A 13,441-nucleotide genomic window follows, 5' to 3' on the forward strand; every position below is an offset into this window, starting at 1 on the left:
CGGCCCCGAGCTGCTCTCTGGACCTGGGTGACTGTCCCGTTATCGCTATTGCGACATACTTCTATATGAAACGTCGAAACGTGTCAAGCCTACGACAGTTGTTCGAATTCTGTCCAACTCGGTCCTCGAATTTCACAACAAACACGCTCATTGATCGAGCGCGGTGCTGCGCCGTGTTTACGCGACGTATACCTTCCGCCCGAGGCTGAATAAAATAAATTATCCTGCCTATTTCGAGCTTCAGTCTGGTACGGCCAGATACGCCAACGTATACCTACGTTAATCTATATAAGACGTGCTGAATAACATCAGCTGAAACGCTGAGATCCTCAACCTACACACTCTCGTCAAAGGACGTCGTCGGCGAATTCGGCTGTTGTTGTTTTTGCGCTCCTACCGTGGCAGTGAAATGAATTATTGAGTCATCTCCCCCCTCTCGGTCGGTAATGACTTGTTATGGGGTCGTGGTATCAATCCCGCTCTTTGGTTGCGTCTCGTCACTAATTTACAGAGCGATGTCCTAGCTCGGGCGGGTTTCATACTGCTGCTAGGTACGTCTGGGTATACCATCCTAAGCATCCTATACAGGTGTGAGAATTGGGTACCGAAGAAGAGGTATTGTAGAATTGTAGGTATTTTTATTCCGAGATGGGTACGTCTTGTGGGCAGGTCAGCCTGCCTCCTCTGAAACATCTGTCAAGTTGGACCCGAATCTCACTGCTGGACGAGGCTCTCCGGATATGCAAAAAGGCCTCAGTTGTCAGCTTATCGACCGGCCGAGTTATCTGCCCCGTAAATGCCATCCTGAGGAAGGCCCTGTATAACAGTGGTCGGTCAGCCTGGATACGCAGGAACGCGTCGGCGGCAGCCTACACACGCAGCAAGCAGGCTTGCCCGATGCATCGTCCCACACACAAAATCCCGCTACTGTAAGACAAGTAGTCCTCAAATCACGGCAATGCAAGCGGGCTTGTCCTATGCATGCGCGTGTCCGAGATACCCTCTCTCGCCAGACTCATTCCCTGATATCAACCCAGCGGCCTGTGGCTTTGCCCCTCCTCAGACTGAGGCTATACAGGACAGCGGGCCGGAACTGGCACAATCCGACGCGACAGGCCTCGGGAGATGCGGATGGTCGTGGTGATGTGATGAGAGGCAGGGAGGGTCGCAAGCGTGGCTGAAGCCGGCGGGAAAGAGGCTGAAAGCAACATGTGCGCCATGCTGCACGCGACTGCATGATACGGCTGTTCGACCTCGGGCCTGCGCTGCGGTCTCGCTACTACACATTCTGAGAGCCAAGACACGTTTCATCCACCGCAGTCGCGCCGGCTCGCGAGGAGCTTCCGATGCAATGTATGTATGCACATAGGGCACAGGGAACACGCACACATAGCTACCTACCTACCTACAACCGCGTGCAAGGCGAGGCCTCCGATACAAAGCATCTCGGCGAGGCTCCGAGCCACAGATCTCACTAGTTGAGGCTATCAAGGAGGCGCAATTCTACGCGCCCGACTCGCCCGAATGTCGGGATCCTACCTCTCGCGCTTATCGTCTTGCTGCGGCGCTATAGCTAAGCCTGTCCCTCCATCTATCGATCTTCAACGCCGGGAGTATGGGTCCGCGGCTAGGGGTTTCACACACTGATTCAGCACGCCTCCGTCCCTGGCGGTGTACTTCTCGCTCCAAACACGACCGCTAGGTACTTTTGATTCTTTCCTCAGCACCTAATCCGTCGACGGCCTAGTTATAGCTCGCATAACAATGATGACGGTGATGATCCCGATGCTAGCTCACGACCCGTCACATGTGCCAGCAATATCAACATGGAAGCCGTGAAGAGAGTGGCTGGAGGGTCGCCTAGCTGCTTTCACAGGTGTCACCCCCGCTCGCGAACTCAAAACGATGAGAACACTCTGTCTCGCAGATTCCTTCCCTGCCTCTCTCGCCTAAGAAACCCATTGTGGTAGCTAGAGAGGCATGGGACTACCATCGCGTCAATGGTCGATCCGTCTCCTCGCCTACGTGTGCGAGAGATCCGTCGACGGATTCGAGAGAGAAAACAAAAGAGGAGAGAAAGACATGCCGAAGCATGCACGGATTTACCTTGTTTTCGAAACATCAGTACGACACGAGTGGTGAGACTCGACTTGGCGTTCGCTAGAACGCGACTACGGCTCCGCGCAGATAGAAATCATAGGGAGATTTGAAGGTTTTCATGTTGGATACCCGCCACCAAACTGGGCGGTTCCTTAATCCGGCGGCGGTTGTGGCAAGAAGAAAAGGGGTTTGTGGGCCCTCAAGCTCCTCTAGAGGACGTAGACTCATCGCTGTGTGAACCGTCGTTTAGCTCACGTAAACGCCACCATTGCTTCAATCTAACAGTATTATGTTAATGCTATAGGTATATCAAATAAACAGAATTGTTCAACGGGTATACCCTAGGTGTGTATGTATATGCAACGACGGAGATATACACATATGATTCCCTGCCGGCTCGCACATGGCATGCGATGACGCATTCACCAAACCGAACTAATAGCAAATCGCTATCGTGAAACCTCCCCCCTTTCTTCTCGCTATCCTGTGTTCCTACCAATCGATCTTGGGTATCATGAGTTTTTTTCTACAGGCCAAAACGCCGCCCTAACGCCCCCGTATGTACACCATACACGTAATGCCAACTCGGAAAGACAAGGGAAGAAGATTCGAAGACCGTTGCTTAGGAGAGCGTGAGGGGGAAGTTTGATGGCCGGCCCATTTAGTAGTCCGGCTGAGGGCCATCTCTCCTCCGTCCCTGGAGGGAACTCAACTCGACAGATCAGATCGGAGGTGTGTGGTGAATGAGGATGAGGAGGTACTTGGGCTCCACAACAACGACGAATTCCTGCCTCTTGGTGCGTAGGCGGAGGAGCTTGATCTCGTCCTGGCAAGGGAAAATATGATTAGCATTCGCTCCCTCCTTTGTCCCCCCCCCCCCCCCCCCCAACAACAACAACCTGGGCGCTGGTTTACAAGGGGAGCAACGAATCGACCTACCTCCTCATCAACATCGTCAACCATCTTCCCCGCCACGCTCACCAGGCTCCATACCAGGCCGGCAAGCTCCTTAGCGGCCTGCGCGTCGTCGTTTGCGGCCCCAGCGCCGGGTGTGGTGCCAGAGCCGATGTCGGATGAAAAGGAGCCGCTAGCGACGGTCGGGCTCATGGGGAGGTCGTTATTCGGCGCGCTGTCGCCGCCGAGGCCGTTGGAGCCCCCGGCGGCGGCGGATGACAACCGCGCGGGCCGGACGGTGGCAATCTGGCTGCTGTGCTTGATGAGTGTACCGTCCGCGCGGTCCAGCATCAGCCAGCCCTTGACGCCAGGCTTCTTCGACATACGGTGCAGCGCCTCGTCTACGTTGTCCGCGTTGGCCGCGGCGGAGGCGGCGGAGGGCTGCTGCCAGTGCCGGGTTAGTACGGCGGGGAGTTACTTCTAGGGGTCGTCGTCGTGGGCCGTGGAGGTAGGTAGATATCTGGTGGGCGGCATCCCATGCAAGTTGGATCGAGAGAAAAGGTGGAGGAGAGGGTGAAAGCTCACCTGTGGTCTCTCTGACATGGTCTAGGATTGGAATCGCCTCTCTTATGGTTTACTTTAGTATCTCACGCTTGCGGCTTTAACGGGAGGTTCGTCTTCGCTATGGAGGGGTGTGAGCTGATGCTCGTCTTGTTGACGATTGCGATTTGGTTTGTTGACTCTGGTTGTTAAGAGGAGATCTGAACAGGCGCCTTATCTGAGCATGCCTTATCTGGGTATCTCATAGAGCGATAGCTTCAGCCACAGAGGCTCGTTACCAAATGCGCCACACATGAACACAGTCGACCTAGGTGGGTACCTACCTAGGTACTCCAATACGGCAGGAAAGATTCTGCCGTTAGTCACCGCTTAAAAGTTAGATCAGCAAGAGATAATCCCAGAATGTTATCAGTACCAACCTATTTCCAAGTCCGATCTTAATATCGCACCACTGGTCCGGCGCAAGGAAAAGGAGACTTCCTTGTACTGAGTCTCGCTTGTCCCAATGGTCGAGTCAAGATGGGCTCCAGCGCTAAGAAGAAGAAGGAAAAGAGAAAGGACTTCCAGAAGCCCAAGTTAAAAGTAGGCAAGGCCAAGCCGAAGGCCTCTAACTTCACAGATACGAGCTTCAGATCCAAAGGTATCGAGACAACCAGTATTTTATCCTTTGAAGCGCAATATCCTGATTCAATGTCTTAGCTATCGTCTTGCAGCAGCAGCTGGCGGAGGATGCACCGAATCCCGTAGACAGATTCAAGCACTACCTCTCTCTCACCACCTCCCGTGCCGATAACCAACGCCGTGATGCTCTGTCGTACCTCGCAAGCCAGCTGTCGACGAACCCGCCGATGAATCCTGTCGGCACTTCGAATCTGCTACAGAAGTTGCTTCCCATCATGTCCGACTCGTCGGGCGCCGTGCGCGGCCAACTACTCCGGCTGCTGCGACACCTGCCCGCGGATGAGGTTCGGCCCCACGTTGAGCGCATTATGCTGTACATCCGCGGCGCCATGACCAACATCTCGCAGGAGGTCAAGGATGACGGCCTCAGCTACTTGGAGTGGCTGCTCGACGTCGCCGCCGAGGACGTAGTGTCCGGCGCCGGCTGCTGGGTCAAGCCGCTCAAGGACTTTGTGTCGGTGCTGGGGTGGTGGACGACGGGCGCGCCGGCACCGACCGTGACGGCCGCAAAGGGTGGGTGGACGTCGGCGCCGCGGACGACATTTGGCGCCAAGAAGTACGGGCAGTCCTTCCCGCGACAGATGCTCGTGCTAGCCAAGTTCCTGGAGGCGGGGCACCGGGCAGGGACGCCGGCTGCGTGGAGACCCGGCGACTGGTTCGAAGGGATCGCGCGCGCGCCGCGTGCGTCGGACCCGTTCGGATATCTTGGCCTGTTCAAGCCGGCGCGCGACGAGGACGGCGAGGCGTACCGCACGCGCGAGGACCGGCGCGACGTCTTCGACCGGCGCTTCCGGGCCGCCGTGGACGCGGGCGTCGATGCGGCCAAGCGTGAGGGCGGCGCGGCCGGCCGCACGGCGGCGACTCTCGACCAGGTCCTGAGGGACGGTATGGCTGACTATGAGCGCGGCGCGCGGCTCGATGACGAGGACCAGGGCTTGTGGGATGGGTACGTCATGTAGATAGATGCCCGCGACCCTGCCGACGGCCCTAGATTTGTCCCGCGGTACCCAAATTGCGTCATATGATGCTCTACGGCGAAGAGCAGTCGCAATAGGAGCCTTGATGAGCTAATATATATGGATATATGAAAGAGTTGATTAGACTTTTATCCCATAGTTGATTATTCTCGTCGACAGACTTGTAGCGGTCTACAACTGGATTATAGATTAGGTATTACCAGTCATGTTGTGTCAACGGGACGATTTCCAACTCATCCCGATTGCTTACTGCCCAGCTAAGGAAGTCAACTTAAGAAACGGAATGGACAGCCAGGTTGCGGCCCACTATATTACTCGGAATCTTATTGCACTTCATAGCCTCCCTTTCACTTAAGCGTCAATACGTTAATACTTCTAGTCTTTCCCAGGTGCAACGGTTGCATGGGTTCTTGTGCATTATGAGGAAATATCCACGTGTGAAAACGCCGTACAAGAAAGGGACAAGAGCTGGCCTCGAATGTATCGGTTTCTGCAAGCAACGGAAATACGTAAGTGATGTTAAGGCTCCGGGCGCTGCTTCAAGAATTCGGACCGGAGGAAACCCCCACCACGAGAGGGGAGAGGGTGGATGGCGAATGCCGCTGACCGGTCTTATCCCCCCTTCTTCCTGGGCAAACCCCAACCAACTCCTACTGGGGTCCAAGAAGCGGCTCGGAGGAGAGCGGTTATACCTAGGTATGTAATTTCTGTTATGAAGAGTCGAAGCTACTTGTTGGAATATAGGTATATCCACAAAGAAATCTCAAGATCTCCACCGGGTTACTGGCATTATATCATTACACTAACCTGCGATTTTCGGAGAACGCAGACCATTCGAAACTCGGTCCCGGGGCCCTAGGTAGTGTTCTTGGAGCCAGTTGGCCGTCCGGCCTCGGTCTCACTCCGGTGCCATAAGGTCCGAGCCTGTTGCGAAATGAAAACGAAGAAGTCTAATGGTACCCTGAGGATTTATGCGCCCGTCAAGCTAAGGTCATGGCCTCTCGCAGGCCTGCAATGACAGTAGATTGGACGTTAGGTGTCGTACAGGTAGGGTTCGAGGGTAGTCTGCAGACGGTAAGCCGACTAATACCAGGCCACAACGGTTGAAGATCTACAGGCGTAGTATAGTATGTGCCAGCCTACATAATAACCACGTCTGACCTCGCTGCTAGATTTGTATTATCACCGTATTGATGTACGAAACACCGAGATATGACCAGTGGGTGTTAGATTCCCCCCACCTCTCGCTCTCCAGGCAGTTTCTCGGTTCCTTAAATAGAATAGGGGGTGCGCGTTCATGACCATCTTTCTACTAATACTAAGTCCTGAGGCCCTCTCCTCCCGTTATTATTTGTTGCCCTGCCAATCAAGCTCGAACCCCCGCCAGACACTTCGAGGCGACCTCGCGTACAACACAGCGGTTAGATCTACGGCTTACCGACTAGAGCACAGAGACTGCGACGTTGATTCTCTGAGCACCCCGCGGTCGACGTCGAGCCCTGGAGAACGGTATCTGCCCTTTATTCTCTCGATCCTAGCATGTCGGACTTTTCCGTGTCTCTCGCCGAATTTGAAGTTTTGATAGGAATAGAAATAACTCTTGTGACGACCACCGCTTTTCTCGTTTCGATACGATGCTTTGTCGACTTCAAACAGCAACAGAGGCTGGGCATAGACGACTGTGTGTTGAGCCTCTCCTATTAGCGATTGTTGTGAACATGCTGGGCCAAGCTAAAACCTTCTAGATACCTCGATCTTGGGCGCGCTTTTCTTGACGACGACTTCTGCGCTCAACGGTGTAGAATTCAGGGGTAAGGCACCAACCCCCCCCAGCCAAAAGGGTCAGCTGGAAACGTTCAATGGGCGTAGTGTTGAGTATAATGAGAATATTAGCTCTGTCGAACCCGAGCTATTCCGTCGACCAACACTTTCAGGTGAGCAACGGGGCCGATCGTGATGAATTCCTAGTATTTTAGCCCACGGTTAATGCTAATACGGTGTCTTTGCAGTCCGGAGTGATCATCGAAGTCTTCACACAGCTCACCACGTGGTCCATAAAAGCATCCATCTTCTTCCTCTATTTAAGGCTCTTCGGCGTCCATCGGTGGATGCGGCACTCTTCGTACGCCATGCTTGTTATAACTGCCCTGGTATACTTTGGCTCGCTGGCTTTTACCCTAGTCGGGTGCCCCCTCGACGACGTCGCCGCCGAGGCGTCGCTTGTCCCCTGCGCTCGAGCGGTCGTAATGACTAATGCGGTATCCGGCATCGTATCTGTCACCACCGATATAATAATTCTTTCCCTTCCTTTGCCTATAATCTTCCGCCTTCAACTTCCCCGACCTAAGAAGATTGGCCTTTACGTCGTCTTCTTCTCAGGCTTACTGTACGTTCGATTTCTCGCCAAGTTTCCAAGGTGTCCATCCGAACCGCAACTCTCGTTTCGGAACTTCTAGGTAACTCTAGTCTCTAGCGGTATAGCTGCCTCTACAGTGTCTCTATATTACAAAGCAGGCACTACCAATGTCGTTGCCGCAGACATTATGTTGTAAGCACTCTCGTTTGACCGTCTTAATCGCTAAGGGAAACGGGCTAAGTGTCTCTAACAGCGACGTCGAAAACTCCGTGGGCCTGGCGGTAGGCTCTGCACCTATGCTCTGGGCTTTCTGGGTTAAATATGTCCCCAGGTTTCTCGAATTGTCCAAGGATTCCTGCGTGCGTATCCGACCCCTTGCGAAGTGTCCCATCTCGAGCTGGGTGCGACGATATCGGCAGCGAGACAGCGCTAGACAGACTGATAATTCGGCCGCCCATGCTGGATCCTACGAGATGCTGGGGATTGGCGACTTGAACATAGAGGTGCCGAGGGAAGTCTGGCAGCCAGGAGCTACAACACCTCGGGGAAGGCAGGACGATATTATAGAAGACCCATCGGTATGATCCCGCGTAACCGAATAGGGGACGGCCTCTAGGGCAGTCTCGTATAACAAGAAGAAGCCTACGATGAAGGGTGCCTCGTTCTCTCTCCTGACAGGGTGACGCCTGTAGCACCGCCGTAACTAGGTACCACCAACGAACTGCCAATAGAGGTAGGTACCTAACCTACTAATTGCCATCATCCGCTGTAATATATTATTGTTACCACGTACGGGGCAGAGGAAGCGGCGTGCCTCTCGAGTACCTGGCTGTCCTTTCCCATCCCGGCCCTGATTTCGTGTCTGGATCACGCCTGTCTTCTGAGATGGGAGGCGAGTAAGCCAGGCAGGCGTGGCCCCAAAGGGAGCTATATATTACTACATACTATTATTACATACTATTATTACATACCTGCCTGTCTACCTACCTATGTAGATGCCTACCCCTTATTTACACACACCCACCACTTACCCTCGATACCTACTTACTCAATGGTAGATACATACATAGGTAGATAGGTAGGTACCTACCAAAGGCATCCGGACATATATATACACCTATATATATACCTATATATGCAATATTTCGTACCTACCTCCAGGCAGGTTTGGAGGCAGATACCTCCGGTACCTAGGTAGGTAGGTCTAGGTAGGCAGGTCCTCGAATATAAGGGGGATTCAACATTGTCGTCTACGCTTCGGCTGAGGTAGCAATGTGCAGTTGCCCTCGAGGAGGCAAGTACAATTCCTATCTAGCTACCTGCCTCCTTCTCCTGCCTCCTAGACGTAAGTACCTTGGTAGTATATGCAATAGCTAATATGGAAGGTGCTCCGCGTCCACCCGAGGCAAGAGCATATTGGACGTGCCAGACGTCATCTTTCCGTCCCCCCTTCTCCCGCCCGAGCCTCCCCTTCTCTCTCCTATAAACAGATGTCCGTGATAGCGACACCCAGTATCGCGTTCACCTTATTTACCCTCGATACCGCCCAGTATCGACCTAGGCAACCCCGACGCTGCTAGCTTACTCCTGGTAGCTGATGCACTTGGCAGGATTCTAGGTAATAGGGTCCTCTTATCAACCACCTGCCTCTCGCTTCCTCTCCTCCCGCGATCACCCCCGTCTTCTCCCCCTCTCCTCTCGCTGTTCACCTTGCCAGAACAGCTTTCTCATCCGAGCACCCCAAGGCTGCAGCCCGGGAGAATCTGTGTGCCGACAATCCCAACCGCCTACTCACTTGAAATCAAGCACCCTTCCCGGTGTCAGGTAAGTATCACACAGCCAGCATGAGTCATCCCAGCGACAACAACGTCGTTACCACCCCTCCTCTACTCTGTCTATTCCTAACTGTGGCCTACTTCACCCCTCTTGCTACTACAGAGCCCAGTGCTATGTTTTTACCCTTGATACACCATACCAGCTTACCAACCTGCATCCTTCAGCCCTGTGTTGGACACGCACAAGATCCCCGGCCGACCAGGTTTGTGCGATTGCTGGTCCTTTTCGCCCAGTGAGCCAATCTATCACACACCTTCTATTTGTGTACTTACTTTGTTGTCATCTCATCTGGGACGCAGACAAACGCGTTTTCCTTTGCTAAACCCTAGTGGCCCTTTACCCCCATGAGCTCACACAGCCAACTTCTCGATCTCTCATCACCATCCTTTGGATTCATGCTTCTCAACAACCCTCAAGAGCAGTAGCCCATAGGTCTTCAGCCCGGGCTAACCAGCTAACTTCTTTCCAGACTTCACGAAACAACTCGTCAATTCATCAAACCTCGACCGAGATGGATGACTGGAGTGTGGCCGAATTGAAGGCAGCCCTGCCTAAGGAACCTGCTGCTCCATCCACCACCCAGGATGCCCCTCCACCTGCTGTTGAGGGTGCTGCACCTTCTGCTTCTGAAGTCCCAAAGCTTTCTCGGCCTCCCAGTGGCTGGGGCGATCCCGTGCCCTACGACTACACTGAGTCGGATGTTAACCGCGAGTGGGGAAGCAGCGCCCAGGTGTATGAGTGGGATGGCGAGATGGGCGAGGTTGGCCCCGAGATTCCTGAGCTTGAGAAGCAGCTTTTCGGCTCCGTTGAGCAGCGAGAAGGCGCCGGCCTTGACTTCTCTGCGTACGTTCCTCACGGAGAATATAACGCGACGACGCCAGACTAACCATACCAGCATCGCCGAGATTAACGTCACTCAGGAGGGTATCACGCGTATCCGTCCCATCTGGAAATTTGAGGAAGCCGGCCTTCACCCAGTCATGTTGAAGAATGTCGAGATGGCCGGTTACAAGGATCCTACACCGATCCAAAAGTACGCACTTCCCGCTATCAAGCTAGGCCATGACTTGATCGCGATCGCCCAGACTGGTGAGTATCTCGAGTCTACTCAAACATTGCAACTATATGGGCCCCCTCCCGCTGACATAGACGTTTCTATCGTAGGCTCCGGAAAGACCGCCGCTTATCTCGTGCCAATCTTAAGTCACTTGATGGGCAAGGCCAAGAAACTTGCTGCTCCGCGCCCCAGCGTCAAGGAGCGCGTGGAGGGAACTGCCCGACCAGTCCGAGCCGAGCCACTTGTCGTGATCATCTGTCCGGCCCGAGAGTTGGCAATTCAGATCTTCAACGAAGCACGCAAATTCTGTTATCGTACCATGCTTCGTCCATGCGTTGTATATGGTGGCGGACCCCACCAGGAGCAGCGAGTCCAGCTCCAGAACGGTTGCGACATTCTCATTGGCACCCCGGGCCGCCTCGTGGATATGATGGAGCGGTCGGATGTGCTGAGTTTTCGCCGAATCCAGTATATGGTGATCGACGAAGCCGACGAGATGCTTGATGTGGACTGGCAGGTCGAGCTCAACAAGATCATGTCTGGTGGAGGTAAGTTTATACGCCCCTATTGTAGGTACGTTAAGACGCGCCGCTAATGTTAAGGGCAGAACAAGATGAGGGCAATGTGAAATACATGCTCTTCTCGGCCACATTCCCTGCGCCCGTCCGAAAGCTAGCCAAATCACATCTGTCCGAGTCGCACGTCCGTATCCGTGTCGGTCGTATCGGCAGCACTCATGCCAATATCAAGCAAGATGTCATCTTCGTGTTGCCGCACCTGAAGAACCAGGCCCTCCACGACCGCATCGTTTCGGCCCCGCCCGGCCGAACAATCATCTTCGTCAATAATAAGCGCACGGCAGACGAGGTCGACGACTATCTCTTCCAGAGAAACTGGCCGTGCACTTCGATGCATTCTGACCGCACCCAGCGTGAGAGAGAGGATGCGATGAGGGCCTTCCGCAGTGGAAAGTCGCCTGTTCTCATCACGACTGGTGTGACTGCCCGTGGTATCGACGTGCGCAACGTGAAGCACGTAATCAACTATGACCTCCCGAGCATGGATCACGGCGGCATCCAGGAATACATTCACCGTATTGGTAAGCAGTACACTAGCTGTTGTAGCAGCGGTATGACGGCTTGAGCCCCTAACGTTGAAGATAGGTCGAACGGGCCGGATCGGATTTACGGGCCTCGCAACATCTTTTTACACCGACCGCGACGAGCCCATCGCTCAGCAGCTTGTCATGACTCTGATGGAGACAAAGCAAGAAGTCCCCGACTTCCTCCGGGAGTACATCCCCGAGGGCGTCGATCCAGCCAACTTCAAGATCGAAGATGACAATAGCGAGGCTAGTGATGGCGAGGGAGTGGGTGACGGAGATGTTGAAGGCGATGGTTGGGGCACCGGAACCTGGGGTGAGGGTGCCAACGACGACGAAAAGGAGGAGCAGTGGTAAATGTGGTTGGTTCAACCGACTATTTTGCAAATTCTGGTAGATCTGTTGTCGTCTCAACCCCTCTCAGTAGTTCTGCATCGTTGAGAAAGCCCGCAGCTTCATAGCAAACCGCAGTTTCTAAAGACGACTCAGTTGCTTAGTATGAAAGGGCAGCTCTATGTAGATAGCTGCTAGAGGGGGGAGGGGGGCGCATTGTGTATAGAGTCAGGAATCTCTGATTAATTCACTCCGTTCACCAGACTTTTTTTTCAAGGCAATTTACTTGGGCTTCACCCCCGATTCGACACATGGTATTGCTTACTGTTAAATGGCAGTATTGTCTAATTCCCCGTCCCTTCGATCCAAATTACCTTCAAAGTTAGACTTCTATTGACAACTATGGCGCTCACGGGGCCTTGTCTTGGTTCCTATACCTAGGTTTATATGTTTTATGACCATAGTTATAGACGTGCGTAATTCTTACGGTACATGTGGACTAATACTTGTAGACCACTTAATATGTCGCGATTCCCTCTCGCGTCTAGTCACCTATCTAGGTACGTAGATAAGAAGGCAGTTTACCTTATGCACTTACACAGATGCCCAGTGCCTGGTTCACCTATCCAACCAGGCAACCTGTTGGAGGTTGCCGAGGGCGGAGTGGTAGAGGAAGTCGGTTGACGATGGCTCGTCGTCGCCGTCGGCTATTAGGCATGCGGGGACTAGGATTATCATGGTGTCAGTTCCGTACGGTTGTTATTAAGTAAGAGTGACAGTGCTTGCTTGCCTGTCACGCCGGGGCTTGAGAGGCACGATCACGACACAATCAGAATAAAGGAAGTATTGAATTCGATAGAATTCCTTTCCTTTTCCCTCTGCCGCCGAAGCAGCGGTCCGTGCAGGTTCTCGCTGGCTGGTTGGCGTGGATTCGGCGTGAGTCAGCCGGGGAGAGAAAAGGGGACACTAAGTGTGTTCCCCCCCTCTCCCGTTTCACTCCTTCATACACGCACACACACACTCCCACAGGAGTCTCACAGGTCCCGCCGTATTCGAACAGAGTGAGAGCGGGTGTGGGTAGCTGCATGCGGGTATGTTCGTCGCTGACTAACTACGTATTGTCGGCATCTGGGACCTCGCTGTGAGACGGGCAAGGGAATTTCTCTTTTGCGAACTGTACGTACTGTGCGATATTGTCCCGCCAAACCCGATCTCACCTCTAGGTTCTCCAGCCGTGATCCTCCCCTTTCTTTTCCGTTGTGAGTCACAGGCCGACCAGCCCCCTCCCCCCTCCCCCTCCTCGTCCGTCGTCGGGAGATTAGGATCTGGCGAGGCACTCATCCTCGCGCGAAGCATGCCGTCGCTGGTGGACCGCCGCAGGGGTCGCCCTACGCCATCCTGCCCGCCGGTTACTCACTCGGACTGTCTGGCATTCGTCTAGGAGTGGCAAGCCGGTGGGTAGGTAGAGAGAGGTTGGATGTCGAACAGACCCGGGCACAGGCAGGCCGGGAGGAGGGAGAGACGGAACGGACTCGCCCCTTTGC

At 53.9% G+C, this 13,441-nt stretch overlaps 4 protein-coding genes across 4 annotated transcripts; 3 read left to right on the forward strand and 1 right to left on the reverse strand.

Moving 5' to 3' along the window:
• Nucleotides 1-2,383: 2,383 nt before the first annotated feature.
• GGS23DRAFT_548901 (uncharacterized protein) lies at nt 2,384-3,740 on the reverse strand. Its single transcript, XM_051515187.1, has 3 exons — nt 3,580-3,740; nt 3,040-3,438; nt 2,384-2,926 (listed from the first exon to the last, which is right to left on the reverse strand). Exons 1-3 carry the CDS (start codon nt 3,595-3,597, stop codon nt 2,822-2,824), a joined length of 522 nt encoding a protein of 173 aa, XP_051376282.1. The 5' UTR covers nt 3,598-3,740; the 3' UTR covers nt 2,384-2,821.
• A 212-nt stretch (nt 3,741-3,952) lies between these two features.
• On the forward strand, nt 3,953-5,600 carry GGS23DRAFT_548904 (Rix1 complex component). Its single transcript, XM_051515188.1, has 2 exons — nt 3,953-4,195; nt 4,255-5,600. The coding sequence occupies exons 1-2, from the start codon at nt 4,075-4,077 to the stop codon at nt 5,193-5,195; spliced, it is 1,062 nt and encodes a 353-aa protein (XP_051376283.1). The 5' UTR covers nt 3,953-4,074; the 3' UTR covers nt 5,196-5,600.
• A 643-nt stretch (nt 5,601-6,243) lies between these two features.
• On the forward strand, nt 6,244-8,222 carry GGS23DRAFT_183091 (uncharacterized protein). Its single transcript, XM_051511651.1, has 6 exons — nt 6,244-6,894; nt 6,959-7,024; nt 7,107-7,147; nt 7,223-7,599; nt 7,687-7,761; nt 7,823-8,222. The coding sequence occupies exons 1-6, from the start codon at nt 6,753-6,755 to the stop codon at nt 8,151-8,153; spliced, it is 1,032 nt and encodes a 343-aa protein (XP_051376284.1). The 5' UTR covers nt 6,244-6,752; the 3' UTR covers nt 8,154-8,222.
• A 1,613-nt stretch (nt 8,223-9,835) lies between these two features.
• On the forward strand, nt 9,836-12,155 carry GGS23DRAFT_183189 (P-loop containing nucleoside triphosphate hydrolase protein). Its single transcript, XM_051511652.1, has 4 exons — nt 9,836-10,248; nt 10,301-11,010; nt 11,070-11,561; nt 11,626-12,155. The coding sequence occupies exons 1-4, from the start codon at nt 9,917-9,919 to the stop codon at nt 11,919-11,921; spliced, it is 1,830 nt and encodes a 609-aa protein (XP_051376285.1). The 5' UTR covers nt 9,836-9,916; the 3' UTR covers nt 11,922-12,155.
• Nucleotides 12,156-13,441: the final 1,286 nt, after the last annotated feature.

The sequence above is a fragment of the Durotheca rogersii genome (assembly GCF_024521655.1).
Source record: "Durotheca rogersii strain YMJ 92031201 chromosome Unknown GGS23scaffold_2, whole genome shotgun sequence".
Classification (NCBI taxonomy): Eukaryota; Fungi; Ascomycota; class Sordariomycetes; order Xylariales; family Xylariaceae; genus Durotheca; species Durotheca rogersii.

Bases quoted from the DNA above. Each gene is read 5' to 3' on its own strand.
- GGS23DRAFT_548901 (XM_051515187.1), bottom strand. The intron at 2,927-3,039 runs GTAGGTCGATTC...TTCCCTTGCCAG, and splicing joins TTGACGATGTTGATGAGGAG to GACGAGATCAAGCTCCTCCG.
- GGS23DRAFT_548904 (XM_051515188.1), top strand. From the start codon at position 4,075: ATGGGCTCCAGCGCTAAGAAGAAGAAGGAAAAGAGAAAGGACTTCCAG. The intron at 4,196-4,254 runs GTATCGAGACAA...TCAATGTCTTAG, and splicing joins TACGAGCTTCAGATCCAAAG to CTATCGTCTTGCAGCAGCAG.
- GGS23DRAFT_183091 (XM_051511651.1), top strand. From the start codon at position 6,753: ATGTCGGACTTTTCCGTGTCTCTCGCCGAATTTGAAGTTTTGATAGGA. The intron at 7,148-7,222 runs GTGAGCAACGGG...GTGTCTTTGCAG, and splicing joins CCGTCGACCAACACTTTCAG to TCCGGAGTGATCATCGAAGT. The intron at 7,600-7,686 runs GTACGTTCGATT...TCTAGTCTCTAG, and splicing joins GTCTTCTTCTCAGGCTTACT to CGGTATAGCTGCCTCTACAG.
- GGS23DRAFT_183189 (XM_051511652.1), top strand. From the start codon at position 9,917: ATGGATGACTGGAGTGTGGCCGAATTGAAGGCAGCCCTGCCTAAGGAA. The intron at 10,249-10,300 runs GTACGTTCCTCA...TAACCATACCAG, and splicing joins GCCGGCCTTGACTTCTCTGC to CATCGCCGAGATTAACGTCA. The intron at 11,011-11,069 runs GTAAGTTTATAC...TGTTAAGGGCAG, and splicing joins CAAGATCATGTCTGGTGGAG to AACAAGATGAGGGCAATGTG.